Source organism: Cricetulus griseus, chromosome 6 (assembly GCF_003668045.3).
Source record: "Cricetulus griseus strain 17A/GY chromosome 6, alternate assembly CriGri-PICRH-1.0, whole genome shotgun sequence".
NCBI classification, from domain to species: Eukaryota; Metazoa; Chordata; class Mammalia; order Rodentia; family Cricetidae; genus Cricetulus; species Cricetulus griseus.
The window spans coordinates 57764646-57777409 of NC_048599.1; the positions used below are offsets into that span (position 1 = coordinate 57764646).

The 12764-nt window shown below is 43.9% G+C and overlaps 2 protein-coding genes across 7 annotated transcripts in view; one reads left to right on the forward strand and one right to left on the reverse strand.

Moving 5' to 3' along the window:
- The window catches only part of Cdan1 (codanin 1), a 47117-nt gene that overhangs the window by 17116 nt on the left and 17237 nt on the right, over positions 1-12764 (forward strand). Inside the window, exon 29 of the transcript XR_003486565.2 lies at positions 9166-9267. The gene's annotated coding sequence lies outside the window, so the exon portion shown is untranslated. The remainder of the gene's footprint in view (positions 1-9165; positions 9268-12764) is intronic.
- Positions 1-12764, reverse strand: part of Stard9 (StAR related lipid transfer domain containing 9) — an 85943-nt gene that overhangs the window by 794 nt on the left and 72385 nt on the right. For 2 of the 6 annotated variants that reach the window (XM_027422090.2, XM_027422092.2), the window contains 9 exons: positions 12545-12742; positions 11965-12148; positions 11445-11582; positions 1553-1670; positions 1306-1427; positions 1045-1109; positions 722-924; positions 478-557; positions 148-306 (listed from right to left, as the gene is read on the reverse strand). In XM_027422090.2, coding sequence (XP_027277891.1) covers positions 148-306; positions 478-557; positions 722-924; positions 1045-1109; positions 1306-1427; positions 1553-1670; positions 11445-11582; positions 11965-12148; positions 12545-12742 — 1267 coding nt within the window. Of the gene's footprint in view, positions 1-147; positions 336-477; positions 558-721; positions 925-1044; positions 1110-1305; positions 1428-1552; positions 1671-7005; positions 7194-11444; positions 11583-11964; positions 12149-12544; positions 12743-12764 lie in introns of those variants that run through there. The other 4 variants (XM_035447128.1, XM_035447129.1, XM_035447130.1 and 1 more) reach the window with 4 other exon arrangements.

Here is a 12764-nt window from a genome sequence, read left to right on the forward strand (position 1 = left end):
ACAAAGACTATAAACTTGCTCATTTCCCCTCTTTGATTTTCCCTTACTATAAACCTTCTAGCCAGATGTTCTGGCAACCGGGGGATTCTATGCAGCTAGAGAGAAATATCCCAAGGTATGCCATGAGATAGGATGCAGTGCTGTCACCTGGGCAAGGAAGACGACTCTGGTTATTTCCTTCCCCTCCATGATGACAGGCTGCAGCACCCAGGCACTGGGCAGGATCTCTCCTCGAACCATTTTTCTGTTGGGTCTTGGCATGGATGTGTCATACACAGACTGAGCTGCCATGATTGACAGATGCCCCTAGGGACAGAGATACATGTGAGTCCTGCCTGTGTAATGACAAAACAGGGGCAGGTTTAAGTGTAGTCAGGATGATAGTCAGCCCTTAAGCCACCCTACCCTAGCGCCCACTAATTTGCACCTCAGCCCCAAGTTCATCCCAAAACATTTTACCACCAGCAATATAGGCACCTCTTTGGCTTCCACGCAGACACAGCAGAAATCCCGTAGCTGCTTCAGCGCACACAGTGTGGTGTCACACACCAAATACACTAGAAGGGCAGACAGATTCCATGCTCAGAAGCCCTACTTTACTCCATTAGTGGATCTCTAGCACAATCTTGCCGAGCAATCTAGAGCTTCCAACAGTGCTGCTCCAACCTTCTACCTCTGCCCCTGGCTAGGTCTTTGGAAGCCTTCAAGCCCTTGGACTTACCAAGGCTGATACTGTTGGACACTCGCTGATGCAGCCTTGCTGTCTGGATGGGCTTATGATACAGAGGCCACAGAGTGGGATCACTCACAGCTGCCCAAACACGAGAGAGTGGCTGGAGCACCACACCTGCACCCAAGAAGCCATGTCGAGTAGAAGAGAATTCCTTGTAGTAAAGCTGCACCTCCTGTTCCTCACCCTGGTAGCTGGGGGACACAGGAGGCAAGGAATAGAAAGGAGGCTACCCTCATGAGGTGTGCCAGGAAGCCAGGGTAGAAAAGGAAGAGGATGACAGCAGAAGAACCAAACACTTCAGGATAACTTACTTCCAGCCAGCTGTTGCCTGACGGCTGAAGAGGTTGTAGAGATTATCTGAACAAGCAGCCATTACCTAAGGACAGAGGGTAGAACTTAGGTCTCTAGGTTCATCAGTTCTGGCTAACATTTTCTAAATGCCCATCTGTTAAGATGAAGAGTTCTTGAAGCTCCCAATGCCTTGGTGGCCCTAATCTGCCTGGCTCCTCCCGATCTAGCATAAGTTTGACTATAGCAACAGGAGAGGGAAAGGAATAGGCACACAGACTCACATCAGCCATTGAGGTGTTGACAATGTGTTTGGCTAAATCCTGGTAGAGGGAGGAGAAGCAGGTCCCTAAACTGGATAGGCTGGAAGGAGAGCAGGAGCCACTGCCCAGGGGGGCTCTGCAGCCTATAATAAAGAGACAAAGGCTCTGCAATGACCTGAAAACACCAGGGTGGTGGGACAGTGGTATGGGACTAAGAGTCTTGGGCAACTTAATCTCACAGCTGTCATTCCCCAAGCTTCCTACTCACGGTGGGCTAAGCTCTTCCAGGAAGACCCGGTCAGATACAGCTGACTGTTCCTCACTGTGGACCGGCCCCGCCAGTCCCCTATCCAAGTGTCTCGGAAATCTGGTACTCGAGAGTCCTCCTGCAGAACAGAGGATACTTAGAACGGGAGATCCAGAAATGTCTTCCACTAGCAATTACAATGGGATTTCAGGAGATTAGATGCTATGGTGGTTTGAATAAGTATGGCCCCCAAAGGCTCATATTTGAATGTTTTGGAAGCCTTCAAGCCCTTGGACTCACGTAGGCTGACACTGTTGGTTACCAGGGAGTGGCACTATTTGAGAGGATTAAGGAGGTGTGGCCTTGTTGCAGAAGTATGTCACTGGGGTTGGGCTTAGAGGTTTCAAAAGCCCATGCCAGGTCTAGTTTTACTCTCTTTCTGGATCAGAATATGGCTCTCAGCTACTTTAGCACCATGCCTGCCTCCTGCTATGCTTTCTGCCATGATGATAATGGACTAAGCCCTGAAACTGTAAACCAGCCCCCAATTAAATGCTTTCTTTTGTAAGAGTTGCCTTAGTCATGGTGTCTCTTTACAGCAACAGCACGATAACTAAGACAGATGCCCTCAAGAGATTACAGCAATAGATACCAGCCAAGAAAGCTTCATTATCTAGGCCACAGGCTTAAAGGGTTGCTTGCAGATCAGCTGCCATGGCAGTTGGGACAACCAGTACCTGACCATGGGGCCCTCTGCTGAATTATGTAAGAAGCCACCTTACCTGTATCATGGTAGCAGTAGGAAGCAGGCCATCATGGGCGGGGTGGGGTAGGTGGGGCTGTTAGTGTGGGTAATAAAGTGAAGGGAGCTGAGGAAGAAGCAGTGAGCTCTGGACAGCAGACCTTGGCCCTGGCCAAGTGCAACAATGAGCCAGAAGCCCTGCTGTAGGACCAGAGCCTCTGGATCTCTCCTATCCTTGGTTAGTAAACTACCTAAGCCAGCTCCTCAGTGGAACACAAACATTCAGCAGGTAAAGGTACCTGTCCCTGGGACAGAACTGATACTGAAAACTCTTCTGACCTCCACATGTGTGACATGCATGGTATGTGCATCATATGTACACACTAGATAAATGTAAAAAAATTTTAAATGGCAAACAGTTGTACTTCCTTACTCTTTCTGTCCTGCTACAACAGTCTTGAGTCAGCTTTAGATCTGTAACTGTTAGGATCCCTTTCACCTAATGGTCATCTTTCTCCACCTCTCCCTTTTCACTAGATATGAGTATTTAACATACAGAATGTTTTTCCCAGCATTCACGAGACATGAGTATTTAACATACAGAGATATGTTTCCCAGAATTCACTAGATATGAGTATTTAACATACAGAGATGTGTTTCCCAGAATTCACTAGATATAGTATCTAAACATACAGAATATGTTTCCCAGCATTCACTAGATATAGTATTTAACATACAGAGATTGTTTCCCAGCATTGAGCTTCCTGAAGCCAATGTTGCTTGTTATCTCCTACTTCTTGCCTGCACTGCACCTGCCATAACCTAGAACCATTTGCTCTCACCACTCCATCAAAACACCACCACTGTAGTCCACAGTACGGTAGGACAAGATGCTTCCAGCCCTGTCTTTCTGCAGGCTGTCATATGTCCATTAAGATCTGCTCCCCAGCACCCAGGCTCTCAGCTCCCACCCGTGCTCTGTCTCAGGTTCTCAGCCATAAACTGACATCTTGGGGTTCTTTTGCATTTGGGCCAATACCTTAGGTGACCTCATATGTTGACAGTACTACACCAGTTATTTCTAGCTATAATCATGAATTCCATATTGCTATGACAACTGGGTTGGCATTGGGGGCAGAGACCCATTTTATACATAAGGCCATAATAAATCCCTTATGCTTTATAGGTCAAAGATAATATTGGGAGCAAGGAAAATATAGCATTATTAAAAAATTTAAAAGGTCAAAAGCAGAAAAACACTGGTTAGTATATAAATTAGATATTTCATACATAACACTGCTATCAAAAATTGAAAGCATCAGCTGGTCTTCCAGAGGTCCTGAGTTCAATTCCCAGCAACCACACGGTGACTCACAACCATCTATATAAAGAAATCTGGTGCGTAATACTGTATATATATCAAATAAATAAGTACCATAGAAAAAGTAAAATACACAAGAACCCTTAAAACTTATCAGACTGTAACAGCACATTAAAAGACTAGTACTCCTGGTCTATAAGTGAGTTTCAGGATATCCAGGGCTACAGGGAGCAACCTTGTCTTAAAAACATAAATTTAAAAGGGGGTTGCTAGAAAGATGGTTCAGTGCTTAAGAGCACTAGCACTGGCTGCTCTTCCAGAGGTTCTCCCAGAACCCTCATTGAAATTCTAAAGTGTAACTCCAGTTGCAGGGACCTGACACCCTCACCCAGACATACATGTAGGCAAAACATCAATGAACTAAAAATAAAAAAGAATAACGCATCATTTGCACAAATGAATAGTTTTATATTAGCCAATATGAACAAATGCACAAAATGGCAATCTCCAAAATATGAAATGTAATGCCCTAGAAAATCATACATGCTCCTTTAATGGTAAAATATATGTTTAAAATCTAGTATAAAATAATAGAAGCATCCTGCTAATTAATGTCTGGAAAAAGATGAAGACACGCCGGGCAGTGGAAGCGTGTGCACACCTTTGATCCCAGCACTCGGGAGGCAGAGGCAGGTGGATCTCTGTGATTTGGAGGCCAGCCTGGTCTCCAGAGCAAGTTCCAAGACAGCCTCCAAAGCCACAGAGAAACTGTCTCAAAAAAAAAAAAAAAACAAAAAAGATTTAGACACTAGCTCACACCTACTTAGGATCTAGCTGATGCAGCTACAGGACAGAAGCACAAAGTGACACAGTAAGGACATGGTGAGATGTCTAGGATTGACATGACATGCCTATAGTCCTAAAGAAATCTAGAGAAGGGGCACTGTCCAATATGATAGCCTCATTGTTTACTGAGTGTGTGCAATGTGCCACATGCGACTTGAGAACAAACGTTGTGGACCTGGTGCCAGTCACCTATTCCTCCACTAATACAAAAGCAGACTAATGTAACTTCATATTTCCAGGAGCAACTACCACAAAGCACTGAGATGCCACACAATGGCAAATGGAAACCTGTAGCTTCCAAAGAACTGAGACAGGAGAAACAAAATATCCCAGCACTTTCCCTACCTTCATTGCCCAGAAAGATGGCTCCCTTCTTCAGGGGTAAAGGGTAAATGGAGTCCTGGTAAACTCATTAGCACAAATGGAACAAGCCTGGCTACTGGGAAGACCCACATACAACCCTCACAGGCTTATAGCCTAGCTAGATAACGAGTCTGGAATCTTCACAGTCTAGCTTTGGGAAAGGGTTCACTTTAACTACCAGCCATCTCCTGGGGTGCCGCAGATAGAAGCATTTGGATAATGGACCTACTGTTTGAATATGAACTGCTCTGAGAATCAGAAAGCCCTGTACCTATCTCTGAGGTCCCATTGAAATTCTACTCTATAGCTGGGCTGTGGTGGCACATGCCTTTAATCCCAGCACTTGGAAGCAGAGGCAGGTAGATCTCAGTGAATTCCAGGCCAGCCTGGTCTCCAGAGCGAGTTCCAGGACAACCAAGGCTACACAGAAAACCCTATATTGAACAACCAAAAGAAATTAAATTCTACTAGCAGTAGGGGAGCCACCTCATGAACAAGAACTGGCCTAGTAGAGTGACTGACTCAAACCTGCAGAGAGCATGTAGACAACAAGTGTGACATAGAAGGGAAACAAGATACTATAGTTGAGTCAACTGTCCCAAATTACTAAAATGGTGAAAAGGGGGCAGTATGACAGGTACCACTGAAATCCAGAAGATCATGATTTGACAATCTAGATTCCTAAAAGCTGGAAAATGTAGATCCCAATAAATCCCTAGATACAGATAAATGGCCAAATGGACATACAACAAGACTAAAACCACAGTAATCTCTCAACAAAGAAAAGTCCAATACTGGATGACTTCATTACCAAATTCTACCAAACCTTAGAACTTAATGCCAATGCTCTGAAAACTGTTCCATAAAATAGAAAGGAAAGGAATGCAACCAAACCCATTCTAGAAAGCCAGTACTACCCTGTTGCCAAAGCCAGATAAGCATACAACAACAAAACTGTAGGCCAAATTCTCTGATGAATACAGATACAAAAATTCTTAACAAAAAATACTTGGAAACAGAATTCAAGATTACATTGAGGAGCTGGAAAGATGGCTCAGTGGTTAAGAGCACATGCTGCAGCTAGGCATACTGGCACATACCGTTAATCCCAGCACTTGGGAGGCAAAAGCAGGCAGATTTCTGAGTTCAAGGCCTGCCTGATCTACATAGCCAGAGCTATACAATTGAAACCATGTCTTAAGAAAACAAAACAAACAAGAAAGAGCTGCTTTTCTAGAGGACCCTAGTTCAGTTCCCAGTACCCATGTGACAGTTCATAACTCTCTAACTCCATTGGGGATCTGATGCCATCTCCTGTCATCTATGGGTACCAAACACATGCATTGTACACATACAAATTCAAGCACACATGCATGTACATAAAAGTAAATTTTTTAAATTTATTAGTTCTAGTTAGGGAAAAGTAAATTTTTAAGAAATTCAACATACAATTAAAAAACAAATCAAAAGTAATCCCACCCATAATAGGTGTTTTGTATTTTATGGCTAAGAATAAAATTAACTAAGAAAAAAACCTACACAATGAAAACTGCAAAACACTGTAGAAAGAAATTGAAGACAGGCACTGAGAGAGGCTCAGAGGTTAAGGGCACTTCCTGTTCTTGCAAAGTGCCCCCCCCTTCAGTTTCCAGCACCCACATCTGTGCTTGTAACTCTATTCCAGGGGATCCGGTGCACACATTAAACTCACACATACATACAAGTTTTAAAAAAGTTTTAAAATCTTTAAATTCAAATATGGAAATACCTCCTCCCCAAAGTTCACTATTTGGAAGAATTATACAATTACAATGCCCATGATACTCAAAGCAACTGACAGATTCAGCATAATCCCTATAAAAATGTCAATGCCATTCTTCATGGAAACACAAAGGCTAATCCTATACTTAACATAGAAATGTTCTCCCAAACAGAGAAACCTTAAGTAAAAAGAGCAAAGCTGGAAGGTTTGCAATACTTGATTTCAAGGCAGACTACAGAACCATGGTAACAAAAACAGTGTGGTATTGACACAAAAATACACAGACCACAGAAAATCTAGAAATAAATCTTACATCCACAGCCAACTGATCCTTAACAAAGGTCCCAAACAAACGTTAGAGAATGGACAGCCTAACAAATACCACTGGGACAAGTAGAACCTCACATGCACAATACTGGATCTGGACCTTCATCGCTTACCACAACTAAATCAACTCAAAATGGATAGAAAGATTTTGTTTTCTGAGTGTCTTGCTATTCACCACAGATGATCTTGATTGAACTCAGGATCGTTCTTCTTCAGCATAACAGCTGGGATGACAGGTGTGTATCACCATGCCAGGGTCTTGATCAGAAACCTTGGTGTCAGACATGAAACTCTGAAATTACTACAGGAAAACAGAGGAAATGTTTAAAAACTGACACGATGATTTTCTGAGCATGGCTACAAAATTTTAAAATTCACAGTTGAGCCAGGCAGTGGTGGTACACACCTTTAATCCCAGCACTCAAGAAGCCTGAGAGGCAGGCAGACATCTGAGGTCTAGGCCAGCCTGATCTACAGACTGAGTTCTAGGATAGCCAAGATTATACAAATAAACCCTGTCTCAAAAAATTAATTAAATAAATAAAATTGGCAGTTGAGATTCTGTCACATGCAAAAGCTTCTGCACAGCAAAGAAAATGCTCACAAAGAGACAGCATGAAGAATTATGAAAGCATCTGCTCTGGGCAGTGACACACATCTTTAATCGCAGCACTAGGGAGGCAGAGGCAGATGGATCTCTGAGTTTGAGACCAGCCTGGTCTACATAACTAGATGTAGACCAGCCAGGAATCTATAGTGAGACCCTGTTTCAAAAATAAATAAAATGGAAAATACATTTCTATTTTTTGGCTCTTCTACTACATGAATATATTATCTATACAAAGCATCCTATTAAAAACAATAAAAGAGAAAAATGAAACTCTGTTTAGCTATGAAAAAGAATAAGCTGGTAATAAATTTACTCACAGTCTAATCCAAAGATATTTTTAAGGGGAAAAAATCCTAACACATTCCTTGTTTTAATTACATTTTTGTTTGTGTAAAATAATTTTTGGGGGTTTTTTTGTTGTTTTTGTTTGTTTGTTTGTTTTTCGAGACAAAGTTTCTCTGTGGCTTTGGAGGCTGTCCTGGAACTAGCTCTTGTAAACCAGGCTGGTCTCAAACTCACAGAGATCCACCTGCCTCTGCCTCCCAAGTGCTGGGATTAAAGGCGTGTGCCACCAACGCCCGGCTTGTTTTAATTACATTTTAAAAGTGTGTGGGAGGCTGGAGAGATGGCTCCGTGGTTAAGAGCACTGGTTGCTCTACCAAAGGTCCTGAGTTGTGAGCCAGCAATTACATGGTGGCTCACAACCATCTGTAATGAGATCTGGCGCCCTCTTCTGGCCTTCAGGCAACATATAAACAGACACTGTATACATTATAAATAAGAAAATCTTTTAAAAATAAGTATATGGAGGTCAGAGGACAACTTGCAGGAATTGGTTCTCTCCTTCCACTATGTGGGTCTGGGAACTGAACTCAGGTCTTAGCAACAAGCACTTTACTCACTGAACCCAAGGTCCAGCATGTGCATGTTCCTATGTGTGTACACACCACCCATTGTGCATGTTCCTATGTGTGTACACACCACCCATGTGCATGTTCATATATATGTACACACCATGCATGTGCATATTCATGTGTGTACACACCACCCATGTGCATGTTCCTATGTGTGTACACACCACCCATGTGCATGTTCATATATATGTACACACCACCCATGTGCATGTTCCTATGTGTACACACTACCCATGTGCATGTTCCTATGTATGTACACACCACCCATGTGCGTGTTCCTATGTGTGTACACACCACCCATGTGCATGTTCCTATGTGTGTACACACCACCCAGTGCATGTTCCTATGTGTGTACACACCATGCATGTGCATATTCATGTGTGTACACACCACCCAGTGCATGTTCCTATGTGTGTACACACTACCCATGTGCATGTTCCTATGTGTGTACACACCATCCATGTGCATATTCATGTGTGTACACACTGTCCATGTGCACGTTCATATGTGTGTACACACCATCCATGTGCATATTCATGTGTGTACACACCATCCATGTGCATGTTCATGTGCATACACACTGTCCATGCGCATATTCATACAGGTTTACACACTATCCATGTGGCTAAGATGAATACTTCTGGGTAGGAAAACATGTACCTTCATGTCACATGGCATATGCCACTATATTTTATTTTTTTACTGTATGCATTTTAATTTATAATGTGACTTTAATTATTTATCTCCAGCCAGGCTTTACTTGGAGCACTTCATGTTTCCAGCTGCCTTCTTGATTCTAACTAGCTTCTTCTTGATTCTAAGCTGAAATCTTCAGAAGCACCTTCAACATAGTAAGTAAATATCAAACTCCCAACCTTCCCCCAACAAAACCTGGTCCTTCTCCAGCATCCGTCATTGTTGTTGTCATGGTCACCACCTCAGGTCAAATATGAGTTCAGAGATGAGCAGGTAAAAGCACTTGCTGTACGAGCCTGGCAACCTGAGTTCAATCCCCAGGGTCCACATAAAGATGGAAGAAGAGAACCAACTCCATAGTTATTCTCTCATACACACACACACACACACACACACACACACACACACACACACTGTTACATGTGCACTCAAACATACACAGGACACACCAAAGCAATTAACAAACAAGTGCATGCTGTTTCCAACTCCGTCTTTTGTCTCCCACGTCCAACCAGTCACCAAGAAACTGCCCTTCTCCTTGCACCCATATCTGGTGATCTTCACTGGAAATGCCAAAACCAAGCATTCACCATCTTGCTCAATAGTCACGTAACAGTCTTCCCATGACTGCTCTTGTCCCTTTCCCTTGCAATCCAATTGTTCTATTGTATGTATGTATGTATGTATGTATGTATGTATGTATGTATGTATGTATGTATGTGCTATGTGTGGTATGCATGTGTGCACTCGTGTGTGTGTGTGTGTGTGTGTGTGTGTGTGTGTGTGTGTGTGTGTGTTTCATTTCAGCAGCTTTATAAAGATCCTTTTTGTGGTTTAACATCATCAGACTAGAAAGGAGACAGAGTTCTCAGTACACTCTTTTGCCATTCAGCTATCTTGCTCTGTATCCCATCCACACAGGCCCCTGCTTGGCTCTTCCCACTCCAAGGCCTCCTTTCCTAGGCTACCTCTCTCCCAACACCAGTACCACTCAGTTCTTCTGAATCTCATCACCATTCTAGTCTCAGTTCAAACAGTCTCTTCAGGGTATCTTCACTGACCTTGTAGATTTGGGCAAACAAACTATTATGCTAGCTTAGCATTCCTTCAGTTAGCTCAGTGCAACAATAAACACAAAACAAGCTGCTTAATATTTCTATCTCTAACTGTCTTAAGTCTCTAAAAGTCTAAGACAATACCATTTTACTTACTATCTTATCCTAAGATAGTATCTAATATTGAGGATAAAATAAAAGCTTAAGTTGGAGCTCGAGAGATGGCTCAGTATTAAGAGAACTGGCTGCTCTTCCAAAGGACCTGGATTTGATTCTCAGTGTCCACATGGTGGCTCACAACTGTAATTCCAGTCTCGGAATCTGATGCCCTCATCTGATCTCCATAGGTACTCATGTGGTACATAGGCATACCTGCAGGCAAAACCCACACACAAAATAAAAATAAATCTTGCTGGGTACGATGGTACATATGCCTTTAATCCCAGTACTCAGGAAGCAAAGGTAGAGACAGGTGGGTTTCTGTGAGCTCAAAGAAAACCTGGACTACATAATGAGTTCCAGGCCAGCTAGGGCCATATAAAGTGAGCACCTGTCCCCCAAAAAATAAATCTTTTAAAAAATATTTATTTATTTATTATGCACCAGATCTCATTACAGACAGTTGTGAGCCACCATGTGTTTGTGGGGAATCAAACTCATGACTTCTGGAAGAGCAGGCAGTGCTCTTCACCACTCAGCAATCTCTCCAGCTCAGTAATGAATCTTTTTAGAAGGACAAACAACAACTTCAAAAATAAATAAATAAATAAATAAATCTGAAAGTGTGCTGTTTGTTTGCTGGCTTTTTTGTTTTTGTTTTGAGACAAGGTCTCATTATGTAGTTCTGTCTGTCCTGGATCTTACAATGTAGATCCATCAGGCCTTAAATTTACAGAGATCCGCCTTCCTCTGCCTCCTGAGTGCTAAGATTAAAAGCCTGCACCACCGGGCCCTGCCGTGTACTCCCCAGGCTCCATTTCTAGCACCCCCATTACACAGCTCACCACCCGCCACCTGTAACTCCAGCTGCAGAGATCTGAGGCCTTTGGCCTTTACGGGCACCAGTACTCACATGCATGCATCTACACACAGAAACACGCACATATAATTAAAAAATAAAACAAAACTTTAAAAACTAACACAGAAATGCAAGAGTAAAGGGAGAGGAAGGCAGCCCTAAACCAAAGGCACAAGGGAAGGGCTCAGCAGAGACCTTGAGAGGCACTAACCCTACACATACTTTCATCTCAGAAACTTCCTGATGTCTGTCCACTCACCTTAACCTCTAGGGACGGGAGGTGGCCTGAGAAGGCTGTGCTGCTGTTGTAACCAGATGTGATGCCAGAAGACAGGCTTCCATTAGAGCTGGTGCACAGCGAGCTGGAGTTGGCTAGCCCTTGTAGTTTCTCCTCTTCCTGGGAGAAGACAGATAAAACTAGCTACTGATGATACACCCTCACTACCACATTCTCTCCCCAGGCTGCTCTCACCCCTCCACAGCTGCCACCACCCCCTCCCAGATCCTCCTGCTGTAGCCTCCCACCTACTTCCCAGAAGCTACCATTCTCATGCTTCCCCACATTCCGGACTCCACACAGAAGCCTCTTCCTCCCACACTCTGGTCTGTGACAAGAGTGGTCTGGTGAGGGTGGAAAGGGAACATGAGCCCAGCTTTGGGCTGGAAGCAGAGTCCTACACCCTCCAAGTGTATCCAGATTCACAGGCTGCCAGAATATAATTAGGATCTGCCCAGGTTCCAGGCCTGTTCCTAAAGCAGAGGATCGCCTCATTCCTCACCTTCAGCAGCTGGGAGATGATCTGCTGGCGGATTTTCAGCTTTTCTTGTTCAGTCCTCTGCCTGAGCCGATCCTGAGCCTTGGCAATCTCCACCTTGGCTTCCTCACGGGCCTGATGATAGTCTCGAAGCATCAGCTCAATGTCAGAGGGTGGGTGGGCTGACCTTGGTGCTGGTTCTGGGATCCTAGGGAAGTCCACAGGGTGAAGAGACACTTTGTAACATGAGTGCATAAAGTACAGTCTTGTCCACCCCAGCAGGCTTCAGCACAACCTCCTACTGTCTACAAAATCATCATTTTATGTTCTTAGGAGAGGTTTCTAGAAAGAGAGGAACAAGCCATTCTAAGATCCAGTCAGACAGACTTGCACAACATGAGTCCCTCTGTCTAGTGCTTTCTCATGGCTCTTTTCTGCCCATCTCCTTCTGGAACGCTCTGCCCCATTCCCTCCTATACATCCTATTTCCATTTACCCCAGACTCACATCTAGCTCAGTTTATCCAGGGGCATGGAAAAGCCTGTGGGATGCTCAGATTCCAGCTCCCACAGGACCTGTCCCCAGGCTCCAGATTCACTCTCACCTAGTGGTCTCCACCACATCCTTCCTCAGCTGCTGCAGGTATCCTTGGCGTCTGCTGGGCAAGTCATGTTCCCAGGTGGGGAGATCCTTGCTGAGCAGGAAGCTGAGATGTTTCTGGGGACTGAGGCTTCGTGTTCGACGAAAGTTAGGAAGTCCTTCAGCCCTCTCTCTCCTGAGGGTCTCTATAGTCTTTTTCTGCCTGACATAAAATGTGATTGATT